Source organism: Crassostrea angulata, chromosome 3, assembly GCF_025612915.1.
Source record: "Crassostrea angulata isolate pt1a10 chromosome 3, ASM2561291v2, whole genome shotgun sequence".
NCBI classification, from domain to species: domain Eukaryota; kingdom Metazoa; phylum Mollusca; class Bivalvia; order Ostreida; family Ostreidae; genus Magallana; species Magallana angulata.
The window spans coordinates 221,950-238,790 of record NC_069113.1 but is presented as its reverse complement, the minus strand read 5'-3'; the positions used below and the strand labels follow the sequence as shown (position 1 = coordinate 238,790).

At 39.4% G+C, this 16,841-nt stretch overlaps 1 protein-coding gene across 6 annotated transcripts in view; it reads right to left on the bottom strand.

The window, feature by feature from the left end:
• The window catches only part of LOC128177418 (myosin-I heavy chain-like), a 61,562-nt gene that overhangs the window by 9,627 nt on the left and 35,094 nt on the right, over window positions 1–16,841 (bottom strand). For all 6 annotated transcript variants that reach the window (XM_052844118.1, XM_052844119.1, XM_052844121.1 and 3 more), the window contains 11 exons: window positions 9,977–10,144; window positions 9,078–9,860; window positions 8,862–8,978; window positions 8,339–8,563; window positions 3,462–3,593; window positions 2,714–2,872; window positions 2,540–2,610; window positions 2,221–2,410; window positions 1,579–1,673; window positions 1,285–1,372; window positions 635–1,036 (listed from right to left, as the gene is read on the bottom strand). In XM_052844118.1, the coding sequence (XP_052700078.1) occupies window positions 635–1,036; window positions 1,285–1,372; window positions 1,579–1,673; window positions 2,221–2,410; window positions 2,540–2,610; window positions 2,714–2,872; window positions 3,462–3,593; window positions 8,339–8,563; window positions 8,862–8,978; window positions 9,078–9,860; window positions 9,977–10,144 (2,430 nt within the window). The remainder of the gene's footprint in view (window positions 1–634; window positions 1,037–1,284; window positions 1,373–1,578; window positions 1,674–2,220; window positions 2,411–2,539; window positions 2,611–2,713; window positions 2,873–3,461; window positions 3,594–8,338; window positions 8,564–8,861; window positions 8,979–9,077; window positions 9,861–9,976; window positions 10,145–16,841) is intronic.

Here is a 16,841-nt window from a genome sequence, read left to right as displayed (position 1 = left end):
AGCGCTTTTGGCGGAATGTGGCTTCCGCTTAATCAAGTACATTGCCAAATGCCATGCATTTATGTAAAGGAATAGTCACATTCAGGAATCTGCTAATTCAAATCCACGCCAACTTGTTCAAAAACTAAATTCCACCAAATATCGTACACGCCAAATAAATTTGTTTACAGTATCTGTAAAAGTCATCATAAACTTCATGATGAAGGATATAAAAATAAAAACACGCTTACTTCAATAGAAACAGCAGGTGGGAAAGAGTTTGTGGAGAAAATTACACAAGTCAAAATACGGTAGATTATCTTTTATATGTGAGTGATTAAATTTAAAGTGTTTTGTGAGGTTCACAAAACACTGTTCTTATGTTTTGGTTTAAAGTATTGACTTAGACTCAGATAAAAATACTATTTTTGTCATAAACAAGGATTTTTCTTATGATAAATTTATCAAGAATAACAGTTGTTTTACAGTATACATCAAATATGCTTCAAAGAAACTAATGTGCCTTTCCATATTTTTGTTTTAAATATAAGGACAGAAAAATATTCAACAAATTTAAAACCTTGTGCCAGAGACATCGATATTTAAAAGATCTGTAAAATGTTCACTCATTTGCCAGATTATACTTATATCTTACCTTTTTCTTCAGACTCTCGTACTCTGGTTTAAGCCAGGAGGCATGGTTCGGGGAGTAGCTGGCAATCAGATGACCAATATCCTCCTTCTGATTGGTCTCAAACATGAAGCAGCGCTGTTGACAGACCACCTCGTTCTTGAGCTCCATGGTCATGTAGTTGTCGTTGGGGTCCATGGTGATGGACTCGATCTCCGAATACAGGAACCCGTGTATGACCACCTTGTCCTTGGCCCGCACAAACTTGAGGCCGTCCATGTTGATGGCCAGGAGAACGTCGCCTGTGTGGGCCCACATTCCCTTGTTCTGGATCTGGAATATGGTACAGCCGTACAGCGGGAACTGTTTGACACAGGTCAGGTACCACACCATGGCCTCCAGCTCGCTCTTGTTCTTACCGTAATGCTACGAAACAAATAGACACTGTCAGGCTATGATAGGCTTACAGTTCGCTCTTTTTTTTTACTGTAATGCTACAAAACATATACACAGTTTTGGCTATAATAGGCATATGTCATTCCAAACCTGTGGGCCCCATTATACTTTATCATGGGCAGTAACTTACTCTGTGGGCCCTACCATTACACTTAATTGTGGGCAGTCACTGACTCTGTGGGCCCCATCATTATACTTTATTGTGGGCAGAAACTTACTCTGTGGGCCCCAGCAATCTCCTCATTCCAGTCCCTCCCAGGCTGGGCTAAAATCCTCTTACACAGGAACAGCTCTGCCTCAGAATACCTGTAAAATAATCATAAATTACACCTAAAATCATTAGACAGTGTTTAACTATTTCAACATCTATATCCTTTACATTTAATCATTAATGCAGTGCGATAAATATTTAAGTTGTGTAACTAGATTTAAATATAGGTAGTATTACCCGGTACTTTTTATCTCCACAAGCACACCACCCGTTACCTGGTTTAATACTCGGGTAATCTCACCTGTTGTCTTTGCCCTCCTCGTACTCCCCACACACCACCTGGGCCTGGAGCCCGGCCAGCTGGAGCGCCACCTTGTCAGACACTGGGAACTTGTCCTGAAATCAGGTCAAAACAATAATGTCATAAAACACACTTATCTTCACCTGTTTCTGGGGTCATCGGTTTTTCTGGTTATATGAATTTCCCATTCCAAGAAAGAAAGTTCTCTCTGAACATGTATTGTACTTAAGCAAAAAATTCTGCTTTTGTACATAATGATTTTTCCATGAATTTCAATGATATAACAGAATCATTCTTTGTTTCCAAGGTAACTTAATCAGATGTATCTTCTGTATCTAGTGGGTGGAAGTTGACATTGTGTAGTGCTTTAAGTCAATGTGTCAATGTTGTGACATTAAATGGTATTATTTTTGGTGGTGGCACAATTGGTGGTGCTTCATTTGGTGAATGTGCTATAAATCAATGTGGTGATATTGTATGATGCTACATTAGGTGGTGGTGACACTGTGTGGTGCTGTAAGTCAATGTGGTGACATTATTTTTGGTACATTAGGTGGTGGTGACATTGTGTGATGCTATAATTCAGTGTGATGATATTGTATAGTGCTACATTAGGTGGTGGTGACAGTCGCGGTGACTTACAGAGATGACTTGTTGGACAGCCTCCGCGTACAGTAGCCGGTATTCCACAGGGTCGTTAGGGATGTCCGTGATGTGTTTGAACACACGCTTTCTCAGCATTATCACAGCGTCCGTTCCTCCTAATGCCATTTTGGGTCCTTTCTTTGATATGGTCTCGTATTTACTTGGCTGTGAGGCCAGCTTGTCACTCCTTCAACACAAATATCAACAGAATTTTTAACAGAATATCAATGGTCTATACACTGCACTGTATACTGTCTTGTCACAGCTTCCATACAATTATCAACAGTTTCATCAACACAACATCAAATGTACTTACAATTCCCAACCAGAGAGAACATCAGCCACGAATTCATAAGTCCTTATGTACCGATCCAAATCCGTGGAAACCTGAACAAAAGAACACCCCATAGGATCAGATGTCATGCTACCATAGTTACCAGACAGAGAAATCACAACAGCTTAAGTAGGTCAAGGTCATTATGAGTGGTACCTCGTAGAGCGCCCATCCCTCCACGGACTGTAGCGTGATCTTTTTCCGGACACTCTCCAGGACGTCCTCTGCTGTGTCACAAGGCATCACCCCCACTGCCTTTGTCTTACCGTCCATGAATGAGATCTTACAAATCATGGGGCTCAGGTGTCGCATGCTCTGTAATTGAAGCAGATCAGATTGCACTACTTTTTGTGAATTATACACAAGCTGGGGCATCTGGGGCGTTGTCACCTGAGCAGGTGCCCACGCTTGCAAAATTTGTGTTGAAGGGGATTTTGGAGAGCACTCACTCAGCTGAACTTGTCTCTGCAGATAGCTGACTAAAATCTGCTACATATGTATGTGCAAAAGTCCATACCATCATACTTTTCACTTACTTATTATAGTTCAATCAAATTTTTGGGGTTTTTTGTTCTAATTTTATTAATTATTGAACAAAATATGAAGAGACAAAGACAAACATATACACACTCATTCACCCATACATACATTCGAAATGTACAAAGTCTAGAAAATCATACACTAGTAATTAGTTAAATCAAACTTGATCAAATGACTACTACATGTATCTGAATCAGCTATTATACCAGTAGTCATGACTGTACTGATAAGTCAATCTTCTTAGTTAATTACAATGAAGAGTCAAGGTGATAAAAACTCTTCACAATAGTTAATCGTTACTCTCATTTTAAATTTGACCTTGTTAACTTGTTAAAGATGGTCTGATTTGTCCATCTAAACTTACCATGATTTCTGACATAGATGGCGGGTTTTTACGTGAGGTGGCCCGGGTTTTGGTCAGGTGTTTATGGCACTGGAGTGCGTACTTCCCAACGATGCTGTCACTGCAGCTCTGCTTGATGTAACTCATCAGGTACTTTAAAAACAATAAATACGAAAATATTAAAACTGACCCTCATAACAAAGAACAACTCCACAAGAGTGAAAATACAGCATCAGAGTGACACTCAAAACTACTTTCTAAAAATTTATTACTACCTATGTGAATTTAAGCCATATCAGTACTTTTATTAAGTAAACACAAATTTGTGCTCAATGTGTCCGTCACCTTGTTCATGTTGTTCAGAGTATTACTTGGTCGAACTTTTTAGCTTATTGAGAGTTTTGCATGGGCTGAAGGAAGCAGTGTTACCTTATTGAGAGTTTTGCTGGGGCTGAAGGAAGTAGTGTTACCTTATTGAGAGTTTTGCTGGGGCTGTATGATGCAGTGTTACCTTATTGAGAGTTTTGCTGGGGCTGAAAGAAGCAGTGTTACCTTATTGAGAGTTTTGCTAGGGCTGAAGGAAGCAGTGTTACCTTATTGAGAGTTTTGCTGGGGCTGAAAGAAGCAGTGTTACCTTATTGAGAGTTTTGCTGGGGCTGAAAGAAGCAGTGTTACCTTATTGAGAGTTTTACTGGGGCTGAAAGAAGCAGTGTTACCTTATTGAGAGTTTTGCTGGGGCTGAAGGAAGCAGTGTTACCTTATTGAGAGTTTTGCTGGGGCTGAAAGAAGCAGTGTTACCTTATTGAGAGTTTTGCTGGGGCTGAAAGAAGCAGTGTTACCTTATTGAGAGTTTTACTGGGGCTGAAAGAAGCAGTGTTACCTTATTGAGAGTTTTGCTGGGGCTGAAGGAAGCAGTGTTACCTTATTGAGAGTTTTGCTGGGGCTGAAAGAAGCAGTGTTACCTTATTGAGAGTTTTGCTGGGGCTGAAGGAAGCAGTGTAACCTTATTGAGAGTTTTACTGGGGCTGAAAGAAGCAGTGTAACCTTATTGAGAGTTTTGCTGGGGCTGAAAGAAGCAGTGTTACCTTATTGAGAGTTTTACTGGGGCTGAAAGAAGCAGTGTTACCTTATTGAGAGTTTTGCTGGGGCTGAAAGAAGCAGTGATACCTTATTGAGAGTTTTGCTGGGGCTGAAAGAAGCAGTGATACCTTATTGAGAGTTTTACTGGGGCTGAAAGAAGCAGTGTTACCTTATTGAGAGTTTTGCTGGGGCTGAAGGAAGCAGTGTAACCTTATTGAGAGTTTTACTGGGGCTGAAAGAAGCAGTGTTACCTTATTGAGAGTTTTGCTGGGGCTGAAAGAAGCAGTGTTACCTTATTGAGAGTTTTACTGGGGCTGAAAGAAGCAGTGTTACCTTATTGAGAGTTTTGCTGGGGCTGAAGGAAGCAGTGTAACCTTATTGAGAGTTTTGCTGGGGCTGAAAGAAGCAGTGTTACCTTATTGAGAGTTTTGCTGGGGCTGAAAGAAGCAGTGATACCTTATTGAGAGTTTTACTGGGGCTGAAAGAAGCAGTGTTACCTTATTGAGAGTTTTGCTGGGGCTGAAGGAAGCAGTGTAACCTTATTGAGAGTTTTGCTGGGGCTGAAAGAAGCAGTGATACCTTATTGAGAGTTTTACTGGGGCTGAAAGAAGCAGTGATACCTTATTGAGAGTTTTGCTGGGGCTGAAAGAAGCAGTGTTACCTTATTGAGAGTTTTGCTGGGGCTGAAAGAAGCAGTGATACCTTATTGAGAGTTTTACTGGGGCTGAAAGAAGCAGTGTTACCTTATTGAGAGTTTTGCTGGGGCTGAAAGAAGCAGTGTAACCTTATTGAGAGTTTTGCTGGGGCTGAAAGAAGCAGTGATACCTTATTGAGAGTTTTACTGGGGCTGAAAGAAGCAGTGATACCTTATTGAGAGTTTTGCTAGGGCTGAAGGAAGCAGTGTTACCTTATTGAGAGTTTTGCTGGGGCTGAAAGAAGCAGTGTTACCTTATTGAGAGTTTTGCTGGGGATGAAAGAAGCAGTGTTACCTTATTGAGAGTTTTGCTGGGGCTGAAAGAAGCAGTGATACCTTATTGAGAGTTTTGCTGGGGCTGAAGGAAGCAGTGTTACCTTATTGAGAGTTTTGCTGGGGCTGAAAGAAGCAGTGTTACCTTATTGAGAGTTTTGCTGGGGCTGAAGGAAGCAGTGTAACCTTATTGAGAGTTTTGCTAGGGCTGAAAGAAGCAGTGTTACCTTATTGAGAGTTTTGCTGGGGCTGAAGGAAGCAGTGTTACCTTATTGAGAGTTTTGCTGGGGCTGAAGGAAGCAGTGTAACCTTATTGAGAGTTTTGCTAGGGCTGAAAGAAGCAGTGATACCTTATTGAGAGTTTTGCTGGGGCTGAAGGAAGCAGTGTTACCTTATTGAGAGTTTTGCTGGGGCTGTATGATGCAGTGTTACCTTATTGAGAGTTTTGCTGGGGCTGAAGGAAGCAGTGTTACCTTATTGAGAGTTTTGCTGGGGCTGTATGATGCAGTGTTACCTTATTGAGAGTTTTGCTGGGGCTGTATGATGCAGTGTTACCTTATTGAGAGTTTTGCTAGGGCTGAAAGAAGCAGTGTTACCTTATTGAGAGTTTTGCTGGGGCTGTATGATGCAGTGTTACCTTATTGAGAGTTTTGCTGGGGCTGAAGGAAGCAGTGTAACCTTATTGAGAGTTTTGCTAGGGCTGAAAGAAGCAGTGTTACCTTATTGAGAGTTTTGCTGGGGCTGTATGATGCAGTGTTACCTTATTGAGAGTTTTGCTGGGGCTGTATGATGCAGTGTAACCTTATTGAGAGTTTTGCTGGGGCTGTATGATGCAGTGTAACCTTATTGAGAGTTTTGCTGGGGCTGAAAGAAGCAGTGATACCTTATTGAGAGTTTTGCTAGGGATGAAAGAACCAGTATTACCTTATTGAGAGTTTTGCTGGGGCTGAAAGAACCAGTATTACCTTATTGAGAGTTTTGCTGGGGCTGTATGATGCAGTGTTACCTTATTGAGAGTTTTGCTAGGGCTGAAAGAACCAGTATTACCTTATTGAGAGTTTTGCTGGGGCTGAAGGAAGTAGTGTTACCTTATTGAGAGTTTTGCTGGGGCTGAAGGAAGCAGTGTTACCTTATTGAGAGTTTTGCTAGGGCTGAAAGAACCAGTATTACCTTATTGAGAGTTTTGCTGGGGCTGAAGGAAGCAGTGTTACCTTATTGAGAGTTTTGCTGGGGCTGTATGATGCAGTGTTACCTTATTGAGAGTTTTGCTGGGGCTGAAGGAAGCAGTGTTACCTTATTGAGAGTTTTGCTGGGGCTGAAGGAAGCAGTGATACCTTATTGAGAGTTTTACTGGGGCTGAAAGAAGCAGTGTTACCTTATTGAGAGTTTTGCTGGGGCTGAAGGAAGCAGTGATACCTTATTGAGAGTTTTGCTGGGGCTGATGGAAGCAGTGATACCTTATTGAGAGTTTTACTGGGGCTGAAGGAAGCAGTGTTACCTTATTGAGAGTTTTGCTGGGGCTGAAAGAAGCAGTGTTACCTTATTGAGAGTTTTGCTGGGGCTGAAGGAAGCAGTGTTACCTTATTGAGAGTTTTGCTGGGGCTGAAAGAAGCAGTGTTACCTTATTGAGAGTTTTGCTGGGGCTGTATGATGCAGTGTTACCTTATTGAGAGTTTTGCTGGGGCTGTATGATGCAGTGTTACCTTATTGAGAGTTTTGCTGGGGCTGTATGATGCAGTGTTACCTTATTGAGAGTTTTGCTAGGGCTGAAAGAAGCAGTGTTACCTTATTGAGAGTTTTGCTGGGGCTGTATGATGCAGTGTTACCTTATTGAGAGTTTTGCTGGGGCTGAAGGAAGCAGTGTAACCTTATTGAGAGTTTTGCTAGGGCTGAAAGAAGCAGTGTTACCTTATTGAGAGTTTTGCTGGGGCTGTATGATGCAGTGTTACCTTATTGAGAGTTTTGCTGGGGCTGTATGATGCAGTGTAACCTTATTGAGAGTTTTGCTGGGGCTGTATGATGCAGTGTAACCTTATTGAGAGTTTTGCTGGGGCTGAAAGAAGCAGTGATACCTTATTGAGAGTTTTGCTAGGGATGAAAGAACCAGTATTACCTTATTGAGAGTTTTGCTGGGGCTGAAAGAACCAGTATTACCTTATTGAGAGTTTTGCTGGGGCTGTATGATGCAGTGTTACCTTATTGAGAGTTTTGCTAGGGCTGAAAGAACCAGTATTACCTTATTGAGAGTTTTGCTGGGGCTGAAGGAAGTAGTGTTACCTTATTGAGAGTTTTGCTGGGGCTGAAGGAAGCAGTGTTACCTTATTGAGAGTTTTGCTAGGGCTGAAAGAACCAGTATTACCTTATTGAGAGTTTTGCTGGGGCTGAAGGAAGCAGTGTTACCTTATTGAGAGTTTTGCTGGGGCTGTATGATGCAGTGTTACCTTATTGAGAGTTTTGCTGGGGCTGAAGGAAGCAGTGTTACCTTATTGAGAGTTTTGCTGGGGCTGAAGGAAGCAGTGATACCTTATTGAGAGTTTTACTGGGGCTGAAAGAAGCAGTGTTACCTTATTGAGAGTTTTGCTGGGGCTGAAGGAAGCAGTGATACCTTATTGAGAGTTTTGCTGGGGCTGATGGAAGCAGTGATACCTTATTGAGAGTTTTACTGGGGCTGAAGGAAGCAGTGTTACCTTATTGAGAGTTTTGCTGGGGCTGATGGAAGCAGTGATACCTTATTGAGAGTTTTACTGGGGCTGAAGGAAGCAGTGTTACCTTATTGAGAGTTTTGCTGGGGCTGATGGAAGCAGTGATACCTTATTGAGAGTTTTACTGGGGCTGAAGGAAGCAGTGTTACCTTATTGAGAGTTTTGCTGGGGCTGAAGGAAGCAGTACACAGACACAGCAGTGTCCAGGTTGTCAGGAGCCAGGGTCGCTCGGGGTTCGATCTCGTCTGTCTCACCAGCTGACAGAATATCTCGTCCCGTAACTCTATCCGCTCAATTCCTGCCTTGACGTACTTCTGTACTGTCTGTAGGGCCACATCATCTTTACACTCATCCTTAATATACTTTGTTATTTCCTGAAGGAGAAATGCTGACATTTTTACAAATTATTACAATTCCAACAAGAATTCAAATAAAGTTGCAATCTATCTTCTTGTATCCTTATAAACTCAAACTATTTATTTTAATGAATCATAGCTCATAGCAAAAATATTGCTTACGGTAACTATCTCAAAAATTTCATAACATTTCTCTACACAATTTGAACTTTGATTTCTCAACATGGGTATCTTGAACACTACGTATAAGTCACATTGAGGTAGAAGTTCCACCCACGGTTTCCATGTGACCTCATTTGTTCGACCTCAGACTGACCTTGAAGAGGGAGCAGGCAAGGTGGATGTTCTCATTGTCATGGATCATGATGTGTGAGGCGGGGATCAGTCCGTTCTTACAGAACTCCAACATCTCCTCCTTGGTCAGTATCTCCTTCTGTTAACATCAGAGAGTCATCATATCAGTAAATCAAATCAATGTTTGTATTGGTATGAAAAATGTATGGAGATAAAATGAAAACTACGAAACACTCACCGTTGACCCACTCTTCCTCTTGAGGTTTTTCATGATGGTTCCCCCACCTGTGTCCTTGGGGTGGTCAATGAAGTACTTGTTGGCGTACTCTAGGAAGTCGTGGACAGTGTCCGCCTCCTCCTCTTCCTCCTCGATCATGCTGTTTCGAGACGGGCGGTGAGTGAACTCATCGTTCAGGTTGTACATGGTGCTGATTCTCTTGGCACGCATCTGGACCACTTCGTCGCTGGGACCAGACATCAGGGTGCTCAGCTTTTTCTGCATGGTAGGGGACAACACCTCCACATTGGATGGCGGTCTCACGTTGCCATTCTGAATTTTGATTGAATTGGGTCGTCTCCTTGTGACCATACCGGTAGGGGTGGGCGGAGCAGGGATTGTGGGAGGGGGAGGAAGAACAGGGGGAGCAGGTAAGGGTCTGTTGACATTTGTTATTGGTGGTGGTGGCATTTCTTCAGATGATAACGGTGGTGGGGGTCCAGGTGGGGGTGGGGGCACTGGTAAAGTGGGCGGGGCTGGAGTGCCCGGGGGCGGGGGAGGTGGAGCAGGTATTGTCGGCGGTGGTGGTAACACAGGTGGTTTCTGGAATGTCAAAACATCAGCATAGGTTTCAAACCGATCCAGCTCTTTCTGCATATCCAAGATATCTGCCATATTTTCAGCAAAAGAAGAGTCTGTAGAGGCAGTCATGGTGGGTGAGATAGGGGACACCAGTCCTGTGGGTGGGGGTGGTGGAGGTGGGACCATACCCTCTGGTGGTGGTGGAGGAGTCTCCTCATATTCCTAGAACAAAAATTATATACACAATTAACATAAAAGAAAATATGTTCATAAATAAGTTCATCAGAAATTGATACTCAACTTATGACCACAGTTCCTAATCACATCAATCACAGTACCTGTGGTGGGGGTGGAAGCTGGTCCAGGCCCACTATACTGGTGTCCATGGTGGGGGGTGGGGGTGGGAGGATACCGTCATCATCAGCCTCCTCCCCATCCATGGCCTGGTCCAGGTCTCTCAGGACAAGCTCCTGATTCTTCTGGTACGTCTCCTCCTCATGCCTCTCCTACAGGACACAACAATCAGGTCAATTACTGACCTACTTAACCATGACACAACAATCAGGTCAATTAATGGGCTTACTGACCTACTTAATTTAACCATGAGACTTCACTCAAGTCTGGGCTTACTGATCTACTTAACCATGAGACTTCACTCAGGTCTGGGCTTACTGATCTACTTAACCATGACACACACTCAATATCAACTAATGGGGTCATGCACCAACTTAATCTGAACTCAGGGGTCATATCAATTTGTAGGGTCAGTAACCTACTGTACACCAACTGGTTTAAACAGATTAAAATATAACAAATATAAAGTTTTGAGAATTACATCTATAAACTAGAGACGAGCTCGTTGCAAGCAACGATTAGGTCTTCCGTCGTAGCTGCGTCATACTTGTGACGTAATATAAAAATTGATACCTGACCATGGTGCAATATTAGATGTATAAACACTGTGTAAAAGAAACAAAATACATGTATATAAGCAAATACAGATCTTTAAAAGTTGTCTGAAGTTTGATTCGCCGCATGTTGTTTTTTTGCATGTGCATTTTATTTTGAGAAACTTATCGAATCATCATAATTGACTCAATATACACAGAATATGGACGACGATTATAATCACACAGTGGGTATGCCCGGTATGAACGTAAAAAGACCAAACATTTTACTCGCATTTTTTATCGAAAGCAAGGGCCAATGAATCTTTTAGAATGTATGCGGAGATCCTGGAAATTTTACAGGGGGTTCTGAAGAATAATTTTGTTTTTTGAGGGGGGGGGGGGGGGGGGAGGGGGCATGAGCGGATAAGAAAAATTTTCCTGGGGTGGGGGTTGAGTGTCTGACGGTTATTTGAGTTTGCCTGGGGATGTCCGAGGCATATTTTTGTAATTTTATATTGTACATGTAATGGAAAGAAATTTTGCGGGGGTTGGGGTGGGGTCTGGAACCCTCACCCTACTCTTCTAGATTCGCGCATGGGGAAGGCCGATGCCGGTAATTTAACGGTAATTTTAACCATTTTTATTTAATTAATCATTTTCAAAATTATCGGAATTCCAATATTACCTTTAAACGCAGTTAAAACTTAAAATACGAACCATTTAGTCTCGGTGAGTATTCGGCCAACATGCGTCCGCGTACGAAAGAAATGGCAATATTCAAGAAATTTGGATGGACGATCTGGGACCTAGGTCGTCCATCCGATTCTTTTTCAGACTAAGAGCTACAGAACTGCACTTAGAGAATGTCAAACTGATTATGTCAATTTATTTTGTCTCAAAGAATCAGTTTTTTTAATAAAGTTTTATCTTAAAAAAAAAGAAATCGGGCACAATTTTCAATGTTAGCATTTTACAATTTAAAGGTCTAATCAAATTTTGAATGAAGTTTCAAGATACTACTCTTCGTTGTTTTATACGAAATATTGCGTGGAAAAAAGATTTACATCGCATATATATTATAGAACTAATTTCTTCTCTTTTTTATTTACATCAAAATAAATCCAAGAAAAAATCTAAATATTTTTTTTTCCTTTATATGTGTTAATGAAAACGTTGATCAGCAAGGGCCGGTTCTATGTCGTGCAAGCACCTACTTAATAGATTGTTACACGGATCTACCACGATGACAAATATCGAAAAGGCAATATTGTGGGTGAAGGATGAAAGTGTAGTTTGTTTTTTAGGTTTATTTTTGATAATTATATTTATCTGGATCAATTTGGTCTGTTGGTTTGTTTTGTTTATTGAAAAGGGGAATAAAGAAAATGAGTAATTTCCGATATGAAGTCAAGCATATATTTTCATATTATCATTGACTTAAAACATGTTGGAAAAAAGAAATATTGCATCAAGCAGTTAGTTATTATGCGCAGATCATGCATTCCTCTATGGTTTTCACAATTGCATGTATCAGTTACTACACGTATTTGCTTACGGAGAAATACATTTCCAAAGAGATGATATAGTTATCAGTTAAGTTCCAGATTGTCTTCTGCACATGCAAGCACGTGTGTAATCCTGATTTAAAAATAGGTATAATGTCCGGGGAGGGGGGGGGGGGGTCATCGCAACAAAATTGTGTATAAGCGTACTAGAGTGTACATTGTTAATAAATAATTGATGTTGAATTGTTATTAACAAACAAAATCATAAATTTATAATAACAAACACTAAAATGCCAGGGAGTTCTGCTGGACGCGATTTCATTTGTCTTCAATTAATAGAGTGTAGGGATGCCCGCCTACTTAATACATATGCTCACGCGTCAACAGATTAAAAATGACTGTATTTTGGATTTATAAATCGTTCTAAAACATTCGATCTGATATATCGTTGTTAACAATTCAAAACTTTGAACGATTAAATTTGTTTTTATACCTAGTACCCCGACCCTCACGGAAAAATCCATTCAGATCAATGGAAATTTCATTTACAAGACTCCGCGCCAGAATCAGCTAGAATGTCTCATTCATTAATTTTTTCGTAGTTATAGTGGACGAGTCCAAAATAGGAATTTTGAGACACATCATACAATGTGAACATATGCCATGAATGCAGTTTACTTTGCGTCTATTTTCTTATTTTGAGAGTCCTTTTTATCATGTTTATCATGGCTTGAAAATGACGGAAGGCCCTTGAATGTTGTTATCTTTATGCAGGCACGTAGCATCCTTTTTGAAAGTGGGGGGGGGGGGGGGGGCAGACTCATCCAAAAAGTCTTGACAAGCATAAAAAAAAAAAAAAAAAAAAAAAAGACTCCCAAAATCTTCAAAATCCTAATCCGGGGGAGGGGGGGGGGGTCTGGCGTAGTATGTATATAACTTCAATTTCAATCCTAATTTCCTTATTTTTATATAAATTTTTTACATCCTTGATAATTCAATTTTTTATAAGTAAATTTTAAAAAAATTAGTTGCTGTGAGAAAAAGTGGGGGGGGGGGGGCACCCACAAGCTTGAATTAATAATTGCCTGAGGATGCATCTTTAATGTGTCAACATTTATATTCATAATTGATGAAAACGTTATATGGGATGTAATAAGCACAATGAGCAAGAGTGTTCAATTAAAAGGGCATTTCACATTGCACGTGTGTAATCCTGATTTAAAAATAGATTGCCATATTTGAAAGGTCAAAAAAAAAAAAGAGGGAGGTGTCATCGCAACAAGATGATACACATTGTCTAAGTAGTACAATGTAAGTAATAGTTGGTGTTGGATTATCATCATTAACAAAGAATGATCAGTTTGGATTAATTAAAACAAATATAAATTCATATAATTGGAATATTTACTGGAAGGGCTACGTACAAGTAATTCGCCGAAGTGGGGTACGTGTGACCCGATTTTCGATCAATTGGGCGATTTCATTCATCTGGAAAAGGGTTTCACTCGCGTGTACAAATGTAAATGTACATCTAACAATTGCTAGTCAATTAAGTGTGTATGTTAATTCGATAGATTTCTTCTAAAACATTCAATCCAAAGTATAATATATGTAGTTATTAGTTGACACCCTCTCAGTGGATCTATGCCGATGGATCTATCTGAGATCTCAGCTGTTGCGTGAATGGTAAAGAAAGACTTCGCGCCATAATACGTCTCATTCATAATTTTGGCTCGCCGATTAGTGGGCGAGTCCAAGTTAGGCCAGAGCACATGATGTGTAGATGGTCTTACCCACTCTATTTTCTTAACTGGTCATATAATAAATAGAGATATCATGGATCTTTCACTTTTGTCGGAGCATGTAATAAATGGAACCAAAAAATAAAGTAATTCTAATTGAATTAAATTGAAGTTAAAATGTAAATACCCCCTCCCACCTACGGACTAGGATTTTCAAAATTCCCCATTTTTTAAATTCCTTGTCAAGATTTTTTTTTGATGAAGCTGCCCACCTAACCCCCCCCCCCCCCCCCCCCCCCACACACACACACACACACTTTCAAATAACGATGCTACATGTACGTGTTTGAATATCCTTTCCTATATGGTTAGAAATAACAAAATGTCTTTGATTTTGCATCTAATATATAACAAATTCAATTTTCAATTTGGCTGTTTGAGATTATTCGATACATGTACATTCCTAAAATGATTTAAAATAATGAAATGATTTAATTTCCAGTGATATACAGGTACATGCACTCGATCGAAGAAAAAGATTGAAATTGCTTCTAAACTCTGCGCGTTCAGTTTAATAATTTATGATCCGCAGCGAAAATTAAATTTCATTTCTTATAAGATAGCCTAATTGATACATGCATGCTTCCATTGAATAAATTTGGGTAGTCAGGCAAGCTTTTTGGAAAGCTATTGCTTGTATAATATTAAGGTCAAACGCGACCTTCATGTGTCTTCCATTTTTTCCTATCTCCACAATGTGAATTAAGATTTCCACTTTGTTATTTCATAATTAAATTTTTATGTAATATGATTTTTTTGGTTTGAATATAATGTGTTCAAATTAAAATATATAGTATGACTTTACTTATAAGCATTCAAATGCATTTTGCGTGCTATTTTAAGGGAAGTTCGAAATATTCTAGCTCCAAAACGAGCCTGGTAATGTACTCTAATTTTTTTGGAATTAACAGGTTTAAATGTTAATAAATAAGGAATGAAATATCAAGGAAAATTATATAAAATTGAGGAACGTTTCGTCTGTCCTTAATTAAAATAATATAAATAGACATCATAAATCCCATATCAAACGACATATAACCACTTGAATCTGCGCGTCTTTTAATGAAATTATGAACAGCGGCAATTCTAAGTTAATGTTAGCTGCAAGTCTGTATAGCACTTGTATGCAAAATTTCGGATGGTACTTAATTTTTCCAGACGGAGAGCTACATATATGCAGCTAAGGTAACTAATAATGCTTCCGATGAAATACTTTGTTTAGTAATGCAAGGTTTTAAGAGAGCAATACTTATTTGTTTAAAAATAACACCCTAATACTTCGCATTTCATTCGCTGTTTGTAGAACAAACAGAACCAGTATCAGTTCGATCCCTACCGTATGTACATTGTTCGAATTTAATAGCCCTTGCATTGGATTGCTTTGCATGTACAAAATATCTTTTAAAAATTCAACACTGAAAGTGTTTATCTATATGGCTATTAATCTATATGTACATGTACACATAGCGTACACATGTGATTCAAAATACCCCAAACGGAAAAATTCACTTACTGAGTCTACATTTTATAGAATTTGCAAAAAATACATTGCGGGTCTGAATGTTTGTTAATGTGTCAATCTATCAATATACAGTTTGTTAATTATTTTCGATTGCTAAGGCTACATCGTTTTTGATGAACATTGAACAACATTTTTTCCATGCCATTATTTCCACGGAAGATAGCGAGTACAATTATAAAGCACAATTTATTTAATTATCTCTTTAATATTGTGTACTAGTATGTAATAAATTATTTATAAATTGCTGCCGAAGGTTGTTTGGTATTTTCGTTTGTAGATGCATTGAAAGTAAAAAACGTGAAACGCGGGGCAAGTCATAATTAATATCCCTAATAACCGTTACTTAAAAATAGCGACTTTGGATTCAAATATTATCGTATACGAATATTAAGTTCACTTTTTAAAATCATCTCCACGATGATAATATTATATCCATCGGAAATCAGTATTTTGTTTTGCTTTAAAAGAAATGTTCTATCGGGAGCAATCCCGCGTTCGTTTAAATTGCCTGCGTACATTTGTCATGTCAGTAATACACATTGTGCTTTATATGACGGCCGTGTATACGTACTGTAGAAAAGTTGAGTTTAATTACCATGCATTCGAACCATTTAATTAACACATCTCCCAGTACTGAAACAATTCAAAATGTCTCTGTTACAGTAACACAGCGGGGCGTTAAACATGTGTACGTCCAGCTCTACAAGCATATGCACTGTCGTCAAGGCGACGGCCTGAATACAGCAGCTAGCGACTCTTCTATCGATCGGTTACCTGAGTCTCGTAATGCATCTAAATATAGAAAGGGGCACAGTTATGAAACAAACAACAAAAATAAGGTCAAAGACGTTCATCTTTATGAAATGAATATGTACATATGAATAAAAACATTTGGGAATTTTATGTAGAATTATTTTTGCGCGCTGCATGTATCAGTTAGTGCATTACAAAAAGCCCTTTCATAACCTCCTAAACGTGCGCACCCCCACAAAAATCGACCGAACTGACAACAATTGTTTCTGCAAATACTGGCTATAAATTACGAAAACATTAAATTGAATACCACGGAAGGATTCAAAATTAATTTCTTTACAACTTTGCTTCAATAATGCATTAGAAATTTTTATTCCTTTACAAGTTATTGACAAGAAACTTTTGACGCATCTAACTCCTTAATTATAGGGGCCAGCCCCTTTTTCTGTATACCGAATGAAAGGTCTTGGTAAGACCAAGATCTTTTAAAATACATGTTATAACAAATTTTTATCAGGTTGGAAACTAACACGGAAAATACGCGAATTTTTTTGAATTTTTTTCTTGCCTTTGTTTCAACATCTATACCACCCCTTTTATTTGCATTTAAATAATAAATAAAATATATCTCGCACAAATTCAATGTATTAGCTTCCAAACCAGCCCATCTTTGAGACTCTGCCAGTCATCGTTATAGCTAAACCCCCCTGGACAAAAGAAGTCGTTAAATT